Genomic DNA, 18195 nt, shown 5'->3' with positions numbered 1-18195 from the left:
TTGCTAGGCAGTCTGTACACTGAAGTAAACCTTACACCTATCGAACAGGAGGTAACGGTCAATCAATTTAATAGCTGGCGTTAGTGGTGGACAGTCGTAGATCATTTCGGTAGATGTTTGTTTTACCGACACCGACACATGACATTAATGACATATGACACATTCACATTATTTACTTTAGGTCAATTATTTACCTGAACCTGATATTTGATTAATTTAATTGAGTATTGAGTAAAAAGTTATGAATATGCATAGGTGCACTAGTGGTAGTTAATCAGATCTTGATAGAGTCTAGAGTCTATAAACTATGTATTAATATTTTTTAAATAAAACTAAAATAGTTTTTGTTATTTTCGCCACCTTTATTTTGACATATATAACAAAATGACCTGTCATCTGTCATTTCTTCTTCTTTTGCTGTCAAGTGTCATAGAAGATAGAGACGTAGATTTACTGTTTTTTAATTTGATATTTACAGTTTTCTACAGTTTTTTTCAAGTATATCTACAGTTTTGCTCTGTGCTGGGGTTGGCAACTTTGGGTACAACATAAGGAACTGACAAGTTTATGCTACTGCGTATGGAACCCAATTTTCTTAGTTATTCATTAAGAAATTCTTCTATTGAATAATATGGTCTTTTGGATAGATAGGCTTTTGTCATTTTACGGAACTTAGGGAAAGATGTTGCAGATTTAAGTTGTAACGGAAGATGATTGTACAGTTTCTTCGCGGAATATAATATAGATTTCTTTACTAACTCAGTGGATGGAATCGGTAAATAAATATCAAAGATTGAATTTCTGGTGGAGTAAAGATGATTGGGCCTTGATGGAAAGACATGAAGGTGTTTATGAATTAAACAAACCGTTTCTAGAATATATAAAGATGGAAGTGTTAAAATTTCGTGATCTCTGAAGTAACTTCTGCAATGTGTAGATCTTCTGAGGCCAAACAAATATCTTATTGCTCTTTTTTGCAATCTAAAAATGACATCAAATTGAGCAGCTGTACTAGAACCCCAAAAAGGAAGACCATATCGAAGATCAGACTCGAACAACGAAAAATATGTTATTTTAGAAGAGGCTAAATTGAGTTCCCTTGAGACAGATCGTATTGCATAGCAAGCTGAGGCGAGTTTCTTACTTAACGAATCGATATGAAGGGACCATTTGAGGTTGCTGTCTAAAAAAATACCAAGAAATTTTACAGAATCAACGGTACTGATCTGGCTGTTATTAAGAGGCAAAGGTTGAAGAGCTCCTTTATAGGATAATGCTACTGTTTTATTTACGTTAAAAGAGAGCAAATTAGAGTCAGACCAGGTCTTTATCGTCAGTAGATCCGAAGTTATAGTTTCATGAAGTGATGCAATAGTTGAGTTGCTCCAAGTGATACTGGTATCATCAGCAAAAAGAAAAATTTTCCCATTGATTTTTAAATTAGTGATGTCATTTATAAAGATAAGGAACAGTATAGGACCCAATACTGAACCTTGTGGTACTCCACATACGATGTTTTTGAGACTAGAGTCAGTATCATTTGCTCTAACTAGTTGTTTCCGATTATTCAAGTAGGATTGGAACCAATTCAAAGAAATACCTCGAATTCCATAGAAATTTAGTTTTGTAATCAAGATGTCGTGATTTACACAATCAAAAGCTTTGGCATAGTCGCATAAAACAGTGGCAGTATAAAGATTATTGTTTAGTGCTTGGTAAACCTCATGTAGTACAGAAAACATGGCATCAGTGGTACATTTATTTGTTAAAAAGCCGAACTGATTTTGTGATAAAATGTTGTTATTAACGATAAAGGACAGAAGTCGAGTTTTAATGAGTCTCTCAATAATTTTGGAGAGTACCGGTAGTAAGGCAATAGGTCTATAGTTGCAGGCCGGTCCCTCCGGTACTATCATAGTTAGAATCAGAACCCTTATCTCTCAAAATCTGGTCTAAATGTCTTTTCCAAATTAAACCCTCGTGTGTTAACCTACACAAATATATTCTGTCACCTACAATTTCATCTATTATTGCTTTTGCCCATGTTTTACGATTAGGATAACGATAATCTCTACAAAGAACTTTATCCCCTACTTGAAAAGTTTCAATTCGTATATTACTGTTTAATTTATTATCTATTGCTTTAGAACTCCGATTCCCACTACATGTCCATAACAAATCTAATCGAGTTTTAACTTTATGTTTAAATGCAAGACTGGAGGGTGATACACCTGTAGTACAGTGTACTGAATTTCTATAATGGAACAAAAATTTACTGATTACAGTTTATAATGAATTATTACAGTTGTCATCATCCTTCAATCCCTTCAACAGCATCTTTAAATGTCTTAACAAAATTCTCTGCAAACCCATTTGTTGCTGGATGATATGGTGGTGATGTAGAGTGTTTAATACCGTTATTATGTAAAAACCGTGAAAACTCACCTGGTGAAAATTGAGGGCCATTATCTGTAACAACTTTTATAACAATTTTTATAATCTAAATTTAACCCTCACGCACAAGTTGTAGTCCACGTGACTAACAACTTCAGTGAGAAACTGGGTTTATTTATTATGTACTAGGTTGCTACAAATAAACTCTATTATTATTATTATTAACTACTTTAGGTAACCCAAACCGAGCAAAACAATCTCTAAATTTTTCAATAGTCTCAGCAGCAGTCAAATTATTCATAATATGTTCTTTTGGCCATTTTGTAAAAGTATCGATGATTATCAAAATCATTTTATTTCTTATGGGACGTAGAAAATCAGCATGCACCCTCTCAAACATACATGTTCCCTTTTCACATGATATAAGTTTAACTTTACTTGGTTCTGATCTCAAGCCTAAACAAATATTGCAACTATTTACATAAGATTCAATGTCTGTATCTAAAGTTGGCCACCAAAAATAAGCTCGTGCATTTGCTTTCATCTTGGAAATCCCTTCATGTGTATTGTGTAACTCTAACAGCAATTGTTTTCGTAACTTTGTTGGCACAACTACTCGAAATCCCCACATAATCACCCCCTTCTTTCTTCTTCTTTTATAATATACTACAGATAGTTTAATGGCATGAAGTTCTATTTTGTTAAATAGATAAATAGATTAATTTTTATTTCATTAGACAGTTTATTTGAATTTTAATTACCCTTCCCGCAAACGCTCAAATTTTGACCATTTTGATTTTTGGCCATTTTTTCAGGCCTGTAACTTCTATATGACGTAAGTCTGCAACTCCAAATTTTTACTCTTTATTATTCTACTTGCTACGGGCTAACATTGAGTCAAATTTCAAATTTTTTCATCCATGCCCATCAGAGATATAAGGAGTAAAACTTTGAGATTTTTCAAAAAATTACATTTTTGAGTTTTTTTTTAATTTACTAAGTCTCAAAGCTCAAACTTTTTTATTTAAAGTATCTACCTATGTCTTTTCCAGAAAAAAATTACAATTCATTATCGGCTTGCCTTATGTTGTTAAAAAATGCTGAAAATGGCATTTTATCAGTTTACCTTTTCAAATTTTGAGGTTCATTTAAGGCCTTAGGGGTAGTTTGAAATTAAATAAGCTATAAACCTTTTTTTAGAGCATACTTTTCTAAAAAGTTTGGTTTTTGAGTTATTGTTCTAGGACAAACCTCAGTGAAAATATTGGCTAAAGAGCGAAGCCATGTTTTCCGTGAAACTGATCGATACGCTTTAACAAAAATGGCATCGGCAAAATATTTTTTTAAATACAATGAATGCGATTTTGTACTCTCTATAGACAGAAGTTTATAAGGTAGAAAAATAAAAAATATTAAAAAAAGTCAAGCAACCAACTTAATTTATATTGGACCACTTGGCATGGATTGACCCGAGGAAGAAGGTCTGAGGAACGCCACAATTCCATCATATAAAGTTTATTCGTGATTTAATTCCTTGATAAATAATTATGTTAATGTTTATATTACTGAATACAAAATTGAATAGCCTTTTGATTGAGCTATCACACGGCACCTATTCTCATTTAAAAAAGTCATCGATTACGTCATCCCGCCCAGATGGATGACGTCACTAGTATGATATATATGTAGGATTGTAAATAGTTTACCTTATATTTTAAATTCCCCTGTATATTATTTTTCTTAATTATTAGTACGAGAACGGGATAAGGGTCTACACATATGGACGTTGGCCCAGATGTGCAGAACGAATTGATTACGGCGACGGTAGCGGACTACTTTATAGTTTTAGTTTATTGGAAAAAGACGGCGGCGGGTCGGTACATACTTTGAACCAATTTTAATTGGGTTCTTTCACACGAAAAAAGAGATTAGCCTAAGAGGGTTTGTTTTAGCGTAGGGAACGAGAACGAATACATTTAGTCGATTTTAACATCATAAACGCAACGGACGTGTTCTTAGGGATAATAAGACGTTAAAAGACGAATTAAGACGGGTATTATATTGATTAGACGCAAATTATCTATAAATACATTTCTTTTTTTGTAAGAATAAGAACACGTAAGATTTTAGTCGCATTTACACAAGCACTTTTACATTTCGTCAATTTAATAGTATCAATAATTTAGCTATCTATTTTATTAATTAAAACTGTTAAACATCAAACGGACTTTTGTTTCGATTGTCTTTAAAGAAAACCTACATATATACCAAAAAATTAGAATTTAAAAATAAAAATCGACCTGTTTTGGGATTTATCTCCAGAGACGCCTATTCTCGAGAAAATGAATTTATGCCAACTCAAACGTCCTCACTGTATTTTTTGTATTGTATCCTCGGATTATTTACGCGACCTCAGCACTGTTTTAAAGTTATAAACAATGTTTTGGCTTATAAACAAATACAGTGAGGACGTTTGAGTTGGAATAAATTAATTTCCTTGAGATTGGGCGACTCTGAAGATAAATCCCAAAACAGATCGATTTTAATTTTTATATTATAATTTTTTGGCATATCGTACTAGTGACGTTATCCATCTAGGTGTGATGACGTAATCTAATGACGGAATTAATTAAATTCAATGTTTTTAATACCTTGTATAAATAATTATGTTAATGTTTATATTACTGAATACAAAATTGAATAGCCTTTTGATTGAGCTATCACACGGCACCTATTCTCATTTAAAAAAGTCATCGATTACGTCATCACGCCCAGATGGATGACGTCACTAGTATGATGTATATACCAAAAAATTAGAAGTTAAAAATAAAAATCGACCTGTTTCGGGATTTATCTCCAGAGACGCCTATTCTCGAGGAAATGAATTTATGCCAACTCAAACGTCCTCACTGTATTTTTTTATAAGCCAAAAAATTGTTCATAACTTTAAAACAGTGCCGAGGCCGCTTAAATATTCCGATTTTAATTCTGTAAAGTGTATTAGATAGATAGAGAACCTCTTTATATTTAAAAAAAAATTAGCAAACTTCTAAATTGTCTACTTTTTCTTCAGAAAGTTCTTAAATAATTTGAGCTTTTTTAAAAAAAATTAGATTGCAAAATTATTCTGCAAAATCTATCAGGTCGATTTTAATGAAATTTGGTGAACGATTTAAGTATGTTTGAGTATGTTGTGTTAAGTATTTTGTATGATTTAAGTATGTATGTAAGAATTTTCTAAGCGAATTACGAAAGTTCTAAGTGCAGCCAAAGTGGTTGAAAATCATTGAATAAATGAATGAATGAACTTTATTCATAAAAATTACAGCTTTGTATACATATATAAATAAAATATTTGAGTAAAGTAGTACATATACCGATAAGTGTCTACACACTTGTTTCGGTTACATAATAATATAAATAGGTATAATTTATAATCTATAAAACTATGTATAAAAATTTGAAATTAAAATAATATAGATTATTTAATTCGAGGGAAATATAAATTCAACAATATGTACAATATAAAATTTATAAAAATCAATTTAAGTTAAAAATATTAATGTCTAATAATATAATAAAAGGTAACAAAAACATTTAAATCTAACAATTCAATCTACCAATCGATCATTATAATATATAAAAGTAGTTGTGTATAATTGATCTGGCTGTATTCAAAAGAAATATTTTCAATTGGTGTTTAAAACTATATAAATTAACAATGTACCTAATATAGTCCGGAATAGTATTATATAGTTTGGGAGCCATGTAAGTATACGATTTTTGTGTACTAGTTTTATTCATAAGAGGAACAATAAAATGGTCTCTTTGACGAGTATTATATTGGTGTGTTGGTAGTGCATCTAAACTTTTATTTGAATAATACCTGATGCCAGAACACAGATAGTATAACTGTCTTACATCCAAAATTTTCATTTCAGTATATAGACTATCAGATGCATACACTGTACTTCTGGACAAGATTAATTTAAGATATTTTCTTTGTATAATTTCTAGGGAGGTGATATGTGTTTTAAAAGTTAAACCCCATACTAAAATTCCATATCGCAGATGAGTTTCAACCAATGCAAAATATAAAGTTTTCAAGTGATTGGTAGGTACCAGTTGTTTTAGTTTTCTAAATTTGTACAGTATTTTTCAGGTGCAATGGACATTGATTGTGTAATACATAAGTGGTTAAATTGAGGAGCACCCGAAGAATAGCAACTAAATGGTAGATAATTGGTTTTACTTAGGTTGACTGTTAATAATTTATAGTCCAACCATTTTTTAATTTTTAGAAAGTCAATTTCAGCTGTATGTTTTAGTTCTTCCCAATTGGTAGCATTATAGAATATTACGGTGTCATCTGCAAAGCCGATAATGCTTCCAGTAGATTCCAATGAAAATAAACCATTTATATATATATTAAACAGGATAGGTCCAAGTATTGAACCTTGTGGAACTCCATAATCAATAATACGTGGACTACTCTCTACATCGCTTATTTTTACAGTTTGTTGTCTGTTAGTTAGATAACTATCAAACAGTTTTAGTGATTTATTTCGTATACCAATATCTTCCATAGATTGCAAAAGTAAATGATGACTAACTGTGTCAAAAGCTTTTGATAGATCTATAAATATGCACAAACACGGCTTACTTTCATTAAGAGATTTATTTATTTTTGAGGTCAGTGAAAGAATGGCATCTTTTGTGGATGTATTTTCCCTAAAACCAAATTGTTTTTCTGAAAGTATTTTGTACTTTCCTAGGTAAGATACTAATCTAGTTTTGATTACATTTTCAAATATTTTTGAAATGTGGGTAATGAGAGATATAGGTCGATAGTTATTCATATCAGTCGAGTTTCCTTTTTTATATACTGGAGTCACAATAGCATGTTTAAAAGCTGAAGGATAAATAGAACTGTCCACACATTTATTCAGTATGTATGTCAAAGGTTCAGTGATATAATCAGAAATACTTTTAATTGTTTCTGCTTTTATATTGTCAATACCGACTGCTTTACCATTTTTTAATCCGAATATTATATTTTTTTTTCATCACTTGTAATCGGTGCAAATACAAAAGAATTAGAGACAGTATGTCTGTTAGAAATGTATTCATGATCTTGATGTATTTCAGTTGCCACTTTTTTACCGATTTCACTAAAATGTTTATTGAATTCATTAGTAATATCCAACTTTTCGCTTAATAATTTGTTTGTGTTTGCTTGCTTTATACTGTCAATTCCTTCATCTCGTTTTTTCGTCTTGGTAATTTGTTGTACCACTTTCCATAGACTTTGACAGTTGCCTTCGTTGCTCTCAATTTGCTGTTGGTAATATCGAAATTTTGCTTTTTGTATTAGCGAAGTTAATTTATTTCTGTATATTTTGTATCTGTTTTTTAGAATAATGTTATTTGGGTCTTTATGAAGTTCAGTATACATTTTATTTTTTTTATTTACAGAAATTAGCAGTGCGCTTGTTATCCAAGGAGCGATTTTATCACGTTTCCTTCTTATCTGTTTTTTCTCACTACACGCTTCCAGGTTATGTTTCAAGATTCTCATAAATGTATTCGTCGCAACTTCTGGGTCCTGTAAAGAATATATTGAATCTCATTTAGTATTTTGAAATGTATAAGTTAACTTTGTTGTATTAATAATATTTCTGAATTTTCGAGCGTTTTTTTGTATGCTTCCACCAGTTACTAATTGTAGAATTGTTATATAATGATCAGTAACTGAAGATTTCAAGACTAGTGGCAAAACATATTCCAAATTGTTAACTTCTGTTTTCAAAAAAATATGATCTAAACATGACTTGCTGCTGGCCTGAACCCTAGTAGGTTCATTTATTGTTGAGATATAGCCAAACTCACTTAAAATATTTAAGTACTCGGCAGTGTAGTTATCATCAGGTTGCAACAAGTCAATGTTTATATCTCCCACAAATACAACATACTCATCTGAATCAGTCTCAGTCTTTTCTAGAAACTCATACAAACTGTGATTAAAATCATTTAAGTTAGTACTGGGTGATCTGTACAAAGCAGTCACTTTAATTAATTGACGATTTTCTAGTTTTATCTGAATTTGCAACAAATTTATATTATTATAAAAAGGAAGTATTTCAAATTTGTACTTTAAAGATGTTATGTATATAACAACACCATCGTTTTGATTGTAATGGCTCTCACTATATACATCATATCCCGGAACATCAAATACATTTATATCAATTATTTCCCATGTTTCACTTAAGATTATACAGTCAATATCAGAATTAATTTTATTTAATGTTATTAAAAATTCATCTAGATTTTTGTTTATACTGCGAATATTCATATGCAAAATTTTTAAATTTTGATTGTTTTTATTTATTTCTAAAATCTGTGAACATTCTTCTAGTGTGTCCAGAGTGTAAGTTGGTAATGAGTATATTTCAAACTCCCGAATATATTGATCCATTGTTATTAATATTATCACTAATTATGTGTACCGCAAATCGATAAGAATATTACTTCTATACTAACAAATAAACAGTTTACAACACTATAAATTTACATCTAACAACTATCCTATTGATAGCAAGTACCCACTATTTTTTATTTGTGGATCCAAAACGTGTTCTGGATTTTGTTTCACTAGTCTTTGATGTCGGATTTGTTGGTTTTGGTACTTTTTCTAATCTATATCTGCAACTGACGATTTTTCGGTTGTGCCTCTTTTGGGGGTGTTGGGAGCGCTGTTTGCCTGTATTTGATTCCTTGTCGCTTCAATTTCTTCAATTTCTAATATGTCTGGAGCAGTAAATACTGTGCTATCAACAAACAGTTTTTCACCTTTAATGTAGCACTTATTCGATGAATTTTTTAATCTTTTTAGATGTCTGCTAAGTATTGCATATGTTTCTCGCTGAGCTGTTGTTTGATCATGTGATATTATAATGTTTGAACCCTTCAATTTAGAACAATTTCTGAGAATTTTTGTTTTATTGATGTTAGATATAAATTCTACTTTTATCGGTGCTTCTGGTGACTTTCCCAGACTATAAACGTTATTAATATGATCGACTTCCAATTGTAAATTCAACAAATTATTTAATTTATTACAAACACTATCCACTGATACATCTGGTATATTTTGTTTAATACCGAATATTACAATATTATTTTTTTATTTTGTCTTTCTAATAGCTCTACTTTCTCTTTTAATATTAAGTTTTCTTTTTCTAATGTTTTAATTTCTTTATTTAACTTTTCTTCTATCTTTAATAATATTCGAACTTCACTTGCTTCTACCAAATTTCTTATTTTCTTAATTTCGTCTAATATTTCGGCATTGGTTGGCTGTGACATGTTTTCGTGCATTATAATATTTAATGAATGTTTACGGTTCGATTGAGGTTTTTGCGGTTGTTGCCAAAATAACAACTATGTTAAGTATGTGTTTTGCTTTAGTTTTTCTAATAGTCCATTTTCAAAATATTAGTTGTAGATAAAAATTAAAAAGATATTATGTCTTACAGTTTAGATGCTCATCCACTGATGCACTTGTATACATTTATTTTCCTGTTTTTACCATATTTTAAAACATTTCACTATGGAGCTCACAAAATACACGTCCGCATTACACGGAACCATACACCGATGAAATACAGGATTATTTTGCCCCCTTATTTTGTATTTATTGCTATTTAGCAGAAAGGGTAATAATTTAAGACATTTTTAACCAATCTTTTATCATACAAAATTAAATTATCTTTGTTTTATTTCAGTACGACTTTGTTCGAAAATGAATCTTTTTAAAGTTATAAACAAAGAAATTTAAAAAAAAATCGATGTTTTTCGAAATTTTTCAATATTTTAATTTTTTTATTAATGTTTCGGGCATATTTGAAGCATAAGTCAATTATTATTACTGAAACTGTCACCATACTTTATATGCAAAAATCCGAATGGCACCTCGCACCTCCAAAAATAGACGTTTTTTTCACAGATCCGCCCTGGTCTAATGATTTACTACCTGGTACAGTATATTTTTACATTTTTTTACTCCAATTGTACTGTTAGAAATTAAAAAATATAGCTTATATAGAAAAAATGTAAATAAAATGATAATTTGACATATACCATTTACCATTTTCGTAAGTTGTTTCGTATTCGTTAATGATCTATTCATGCACAAATGACGTGTTAACTGTGAGAATTTATTACTTTTATGCTGTATATTTTAATCCGTTGCAATTTTGTACTCCCAATTATGACGTTAGAAATTCAAAAAATATGGCTTATACGCATTATGTTTAGACAAAATATAAGTAAAATAATAATTTTACGTTTTGTCAGGACATCTGTAGAGCTGACCCCGACAAAAATGGTCTGGGGATTTTGTCGTGCCAGGAGGTCACGTTATCAGGGCGTGTGTTGACGGTTTAACAAACGTTTTATTATCAGGGTTTTACAAAAAAAAAAGAAGAAAATAGGACAGTGAGTAAAAACAATTACTGAAGCCATTAAAAAACAATCAATTACCTGTGCCTCTACCAATATGGCCATTTGTAGAAAAAGATCCCTAACTTCTAATAACATACTTTCTATCTTCAACAATTGTTGGTGTCTTTCCTCAATATCGGCCAAAATCCGTTTGGCCTCTTGTGTTTCCGCTATAATCTAAAAAAATCAAATCTTATGTTTAACATTAATGCTCAGCAACTATTGGTAAAAAGTGTAACTCAGTAACAACTAAGAAAAATGTCAAAACCTTATTTATTTTAATTTTGTTGCTCTACCATACCGATCTATATTTAGATCGGAAGCCACTGGAATATGAATTGAGATAAATACACACAGAATATAATAATTGTCATAATATTCATATGCTGTGTATGTTGGAATGCATTAGAGATAAAAATTTGCAGCACAAACCCAAATGTTTATTATATAATTAGATATCTATCTAGACATTTTACAAGGGGATCGCTTCACCGTTCCGGATCGTCTACCAACTGAACTCATCCCCTCTTTCTCCAGCCCACGGGTCTGGGACCACTCTTAGCGAGTATATACACTGACCCGTCGATCTTACTCCCAACTCTCCTCTGGCACTTTTCGCGTACGTTCTGCAGACCAAGTGACCTAACTGCCCCGTCCAACACATACCTCGCAAAGGACCGGCCAATGAAGATGCGTCATAGACCTAACAAAAGCATTTTACAGAGTGAGACTTAGCGATATTCTTCTTCTTCATGTGCCATCTCCTCTAAGAAGGTTGGCAACCATCACGGCAATTCGCACTTTCGATACCGCTGCTCTAAAGAGATCAGCAGAAGTGCAATTAAACCAAGCTCTCAAATTGTTTAACCAGGAGATGCGTCTTCTTCCGCGACTCCTTCTACCCTGTATTCTTCCTTGCATTATCAATTGTAACAAGTTATAACGCTCGCCCCTCATAACATGTCCCAGATATTGCAGTTTTCTGACTTTAATTGTATTTAAAACCTCTTTATCTTTTCCCATTCTTCTCAACACCTCGATATTCGTGACTCTATCCACCCAACTTATTCTTAATATTCTTCTGTAGGCCCATAACTCGAAGGCTTCTAATCTGTCCGAAACATCCTTCTTTAATGTCCAAGCCTCCAACCCATAGAATAATACGGAGAACACGTAGCATCTCAGAAGTCTTATCTTTAAAGAAATTGTAATGTCCCTGCTACAGAGTACTTTTTTTAGTTTGTTGAAAGCATTTCTTGCCTGTCCTATTCTTGCTTTAATCTCTTCTGTGTACTCATTAGTTTCATTAATTATTGTACCCAAATATTTATATTTTTCAACCTTTTTAATTTGTTCTCCATGTATTGTTATGCTTTCTTGGCGCTGTTGAACTTTTGTGATTACCATAAATTGTGTCTTTTTTGTGTTTAGGGACAGTCCATTTTCTTGGCTGACTTCTACCACTCTGTCAACCATTTGTTGTAAATCCTCAAGATATTCGGCTAATAAAATAGTGTCGTCGGCAAACCGTATATTATTGATTGGTCGACCATTTACTTTTATTCCCGTGGTTAGGTCTTCTAGTGCTTCCTGGATTATTTCCTCTGAATACAAATTGAACAAAGTAGGAGACAGGACACAGCCCTGTCTGACGCCCCTCTCAATACGTATTTCATTTGAAAAGGCGTTGTTCTCTTTTACCACAGCGATCTGATTATAATAGATAGCACTAATGATCCTGATGTCCCTCATATCTAAGTTTTTCTTTTCAAGTAATTCGATAAGGCGGTTATGTCTGACCTTATCGAAGGCTTTGTTGTAATCCAAGAAACACATATATACTGGCTGATTAACATCCATGCACCTTTGCACAAGTACATTTACAGCGAACAGGGCTTCCCTCGTTCCCATTGCATTTCTAAATCCAAATTGCGTGTCGCTTATGTCCTGCTCAAGTTTGTTATGTATTCTCCGGTGTATAATTTTTAAAAATATTTTGAGTGTATGACTCATTAAACTTATTATCCGGTGGTCTTGGCATTCTTTTGCATTTGGTTTTTTTGGCAGTGTTATGAACGTTGACAGCAGCCAATCTCTGGGAATGATTCCTGTACTGTATATTGTATTAAATAAGTCGACCAATATTCCAATTTGCTGGTCCTCTATTAACCGTATTATGTCTACAGGTATTTGGTCAGGACCTGTTGCCTTGTTGTTCTTTGTTCGCTTTATCGCCTCTAGTACCTCATCTTCTGTTATGTCTGGGCCGTTGTCGAACTTTTCCCGCTCTAGTACTATTTCAGTCCGTTCGTCTTTAAATAGCTCTTGAATATATTCCTGCCATCTTTTAAGCCTTTCACCTACGTCTATAATTATTTTTCCGTTTTTATCCAGCAGTATGTTTGATTTTTTCTTAATATTAGTGCCTGTTATTTCACTAATTTTCTTATGAAGGTTTAAGTTATCATGTTTCTCTACCAACTGTTCAATCTCTGCGCATCTGTCACTATACCATCTTTCCTTTGCCTCTCTGATCTTTCTCCTTATTTCTGTGTGTATAATATTATACATGTTTTTGTCTTTGGTTTTATAAGATCGCCTTGCTTCCATGAGATCTAGAATCTCCTCGGTCATCCATTCATTTTTATACTTATATATATTACAGCGATATATTACAGAAAATAAAGCAAAAAAGAATACCGGCACACATTGTGGAAGTCATAAAACAAATGAACAATAACAAGACAAAAAATTAAAATTAAAACAAACGACACATAAAGGACGTTTGAGTTGGAATAAATTAATTTCCTTGAGAATGGGCGACTCTGAAGATAAATCCCAAAACAGATCGATTTTAATTTTTATATTTTTAGATACGGCCAACATATCAACACTAGGGGGAATCAGGCAGAGAGCTCAGCCCATTTTTATTCAATATGCTAATGGATCAAATAATAGAAGATGTGGAATCGCTACAACTAGGACACAGACTCGGTCACATTATAATCAGTATAGTGTGCTATGCAGATGATGCATCCCTGATTGCAGAGGATGAGGATGACCTCCAAAGACAACTTTATCGATTCTATCAAGCATGTCGACGATTCAATATGAACATATCCACGCAGAAAACAAAATGCATTACCATTGCGAAAGATCCAGTTAGATGCAAGCTCGTTGTAGAGGGGAAACTCATGGGAGAGCTAAACGAGTTCAAATATCTAGGTGTAGACTTATCAAGTTATAGCCAGCCAGAGACCTAAGAGGCCAACTAAATAAGGCCGCAGTCATGTACGCATGTTTGAGAGATGTATTGAATAACCCATATATGAGAATGGACAGCAAAGCTAGAATTTATAAAACTTGCATCAGACAAAAGCATTAGGCAAAGGCGAAGAGAATAGTTCAGTCATGTAAAAAGAAGGCAGGAGCATAGACTACCAATAATTGCGCTAGAAGGAAAACCAGCTGGCAAGCGTCCACCGGGGAAACCACCAAAAAGATAAAGAGATAGCTGGCAGTCTGCCTCTCAAGAAATACTTCAACGCCGGAATTAACAGATCGACACATCTACAACAAGTATAAGAAGAAGAAGAAGAGCTTTATACTCAAAATAAAAAACTTACATTTTCTGTAAAAATCTGTATATCACTTTTATTGTCAAGTAATGACTCAAGTTCTTCGTCAGTCACTCTAACTCCTTTAGCTCTGAGCTGAGCTTCCAAATTCTCTTTTTGAATATTCCTAAAATTTTCCAATTCCGTATTGTTGATTTTAAAAATTTTCGTATAACGTGTTTTTAACGTATTCAGCTGTATTAACTTTATCCTGCCTTCCGCTGAGTCGGTATTGGCTGATTTTATTTCTGCTTCTATTTCTTTTAATTTTCCATTGATTTTGTGACATATACTGGTGTTGTTTTGGAATAGCGCCTCGATTTTATCGGTGAGGTCTAAAAAAGTAAAAAAATATATTATACAGAGTGTCCAGAAACTCTACCGACAAACGAAGACAGGAGATTCCTCAGATAATTTTAAGACAATTTAACCCAATTTACCTTGTCCGAAAATGTTTCCTAACGGAGCTAGAGCTCTTTGAAGATGGCGTCTTGTAATTAGTTTTTCTTAAATATCTCCAGAACGCTTCTAGTTAGAAAAACGAAAATTGGTACACATATTTATCTTCTAGAGATAAATCGATTTCATCCATTGTGAATTTCTAGTACCAGTCATAGGCGTTCTTTTTGGGTGGGGCAACGGTTATTTTATCGCATAACTTTTTTGTCTTTACTCTTGTTTTACACTTGTTTTAAGTCGGTAGGACACACCGTTTTCTAGAAAAATCGACTTGAAAATTTTTTGTTCCTAATATTGAAAAAAAATTGAAAAAATTTTCAAAAATAAACGGTGTATTTTACCAACTTAAAGCAAGAGTACCTTTTAGTACTAGAATACCTCATAATTGAATAATTTAGTGTCAAAAATTCTTAAAAATTAAAGACAAAAAAGTTATGCGATAAAATAACCGTTGACCTACCCAAAACGGACGCTTATGACCGGTACTAGAACTTCGCCATTAATGAAATCGATTCATCTCTGGAATATAAATAAACGTACCAGTTTTCGTTTTTCTAAATAGTTTTTTTTGAAATTTTTTTTTTTGATATTCAAAAAACGAAAAATTTTCAAATCGATTTTTCTAGAAAACGGTGTATCCTACCGACTTAAAACAAGAGTATCTTTTAGTACTAGAATACATCACAGTTTAATAACCCAGTATCAAAAATGCTTAAAACTTAAAGACAAAAAAGTTATGCGATAAAATAACCGTTGCCCCACCCAAAAAGGACGCCTATGACTGGTACTAGAAATTCACAATGGATGAAATCAATTTATCTCTATAAGATAAATGTGTGTACCAATTTTCGTTTTTCTAACTAGAAGCGTTCTGGAGATATTTAAGAAAATCTAATTACAAGACGCCATATTCAAAGAGCTCTAGCTCCCTTAGGAAGCATTTTCGGACTAGACGAATTAGGTTAAAATGTCTTAAAATTATCTGAGGAATCTCCTGTCTTCGTTTGTCGGTAGAGTTTCTGGACACCCTGTATAATCAGAATAAAAACAAATGAAATAATTTGGTAATTGATCAATTCGACCGTTACTTGATGGAAGTTCATTTTATCTAACAATAAAATCCTGAATACTTTTATTTTCAATACTTCCACAAAATTTATTAAAATAAGAATTATTCTTTCTATATTTCTATATTTATAGAAAGAAGACCGCAATAAAAAGGTAGTGGTTCGAAAATTACTGTTGATAACTTCGTCGTAAATGCCTATAAGGTATCTCAGTATAATAGTATCTCAGGAACCGGGCATTGCAATTATTTTTTTTTCTTTAAAAAAAAAAGCGTCCTGCGACGTCCTTTTTAATACCGTTTTCTTGATCATATTTAATCTAATAGTTGTCGAGATATTCTATTTGTTTATAAGCCAAAAAAATTTTTGTAGCTTAAATTTTTTACAGCTTTATAGCTTTAATAGCTGTAATAGGCCACTCAAGTAGTTAAATTTGAATTCTGTAAATTACTTTAGATAGGTGTAGCTCATATCTATACGAAAATCATAGCTATTCTGGTGTATCGTAATTATTATGATTATTACTGAGACCGTAAATTGTTAATTAATAATTTACTTGTTGCTAAACTACTTGGTCAATTTCCACCGGCTTCTGAAAATATAATGTATACCAAAGCTTTTATTTCTCCAAGTTATTTAATTATTGATAAATAATTACTTACCTAAAATTTTTGTTGAAAAGTAAAGATTTTATTTGGAAAACCTGGATTTTCCGAGAACAATTTTTGTCGAAACAAATCGGGAAAAAATGTACAATTACGGTGTACGGCTCTATGTAGAATTAAATTACGGTGAATTTACCATGGGTATTTTTATTATAAAGTTAAAATCTTCTGAGCTACCGAGCTATAATTGAAAAAAAAACACGATTTCAGAGAGCTTTGTTTATTAAAACAATAGCACTTTTCCCAAAAATGGCCTTTTTTTCCAATAATCTGCCCAGACTATTAAAACTGATGCTGATATGCACCATCTCAATAAAAGTGCGTTTATGGTTGTTTTTCTCTGTGTTCAATATTTTTTTAAGAAAATTCATAATTCGACCAGGGCAGATCTGTGAAAAAAGGTCTATTTTTGGATGAGCGAGGTGGCATTCGGATTTTTTCAGATTAAGTTAGGTAACAACTTCAATAATTATAATTGACTTTTGCTCCTTCTCAAAAATGCCCGGAACATTAATAAAAAAATTAAAGTATTTAAAAATTTCGAAAAACATCGATTTTTTTCTATTTTCTTTGCTTATAACTTCATTTTGGAACAAATTAGTAGGGAAATTAAATAAAGATAATTGAATTTTGTATGATAAGCGACTGGTTAAAAATGTCTTAAATTATGACCCTTTCTGTAAAATAGCAATAAATACAAAATAAGGGGGCAAAATAAGCCTGTTTTTATTCAATCTTTTTCAACCAATTTGGTTGCATTTAGAACTTTCGTAATTCGCTTAGAAAAGTCTTACAACATACTTAAATCGTTCACCAAATGTCATTAAAATCGACTTGATAGATTTTGCAGAATAATTTTGCAATCCAATTTTTTTAAAGTTCAAATTTTTTAAAAACTTTCTGAAGAAAAAGTAGACCATCTAGAAGTTTGCTAATTTTTTTACAAATAAAGAAGTTCTCTACCTATCTAATACACTTTACAGAATTAAAGTCGGATTATTTAAGCGGCCTCAGCACTGTTTTAAAGTTATAAACAATTTTTTGGCTTATAAACAAATACAGTGACAACGTTCAAGTTGGCATAAATTCATTTTCACGAGAATAAGCGTCTCTGGAGATAAATCCCGAAACAGGTCGATTTTTATTTTTAAATTCTAATTTTTTGGTATATATATCATATTAGTGACGTCATCCATCTGGGCGTGATGACGTAATCGATGATATTTTTAAATGAGAATAGGTGCCGTGTGATAGCTCAATCAAAAGGCTATTCAATTTAGTATTCAATAATATAAACATTGACATAACTATTTATACAGGGTTTGAATTAACAAAAAATTTGAATTAAATTAGTTCCAATATTTAGATTACGTCATCACACCCAGATGGATGACGTCACTAGTATGATATTTATGCCAAAAAAATATAATTTAAAAATAAAAATCGATCTGTTTCGGGATTTATCTCCAGAGTCTCTCATTCTCAAGA

The 18195-nt window shown here is 31.8% G+C and overlaps 2 protein-coding genes across 2 annotated transcripts in view; one reads left to right on the top strand and one right to left on the bottom strand.

Moving 5' to 3' along the window:
• LOC114336418 (uncharacterized) overlaps positions 1-18195 on the top strand; it is a 407921-nt gene that overhangs the window by 170245 nt on the left and 219481 nt on the right. The gene's annotated exons all lie outside the window — the stretch shown is intronic.
• The window catches only part of LOC126881686 (syntaxin-1A-like), a 38211-nt gene that overhangs the window by 9755 nt on the left and 10261 nt on the right, over positions 1-18195 (bottom strand). The window contains exons 4-5 of the mRNA XM_050646093.1: positions 14526-14851; positions 10939-11076 (exon numbers count right to left, since the gene is read on the bottom strand). Coding sequence (XP_050502050.1) covers positions 10939-11076; positions 14526-14851 — 464 coding nt within the window. The remainder of the gene's footprint in view (positions 1-10938; positions 11077-14525; positions 14852-18195) is intronic.

The sequence above is a fragment of the Diabrotica virgifera genome, chromosome 3 (genome assembly GCF_917563875.1).
Source record: "Diabrotica virgifera virgifera chromosome 3, PGI_DIABVI_V3a".
In the NCBI taxonomy this organism is placed as follows: Eukaryota; Metazoa; Arthropoda; class Insecta; order Coleoptera; family Chrysomelidae; genus Diabrotica; species Diabrotica virgifera.
The sequence above is the reverse complement of the archived record's forward strand: the minus strand, read 5'-3'. Positions and strand labels throughout refer to the sequence as shown.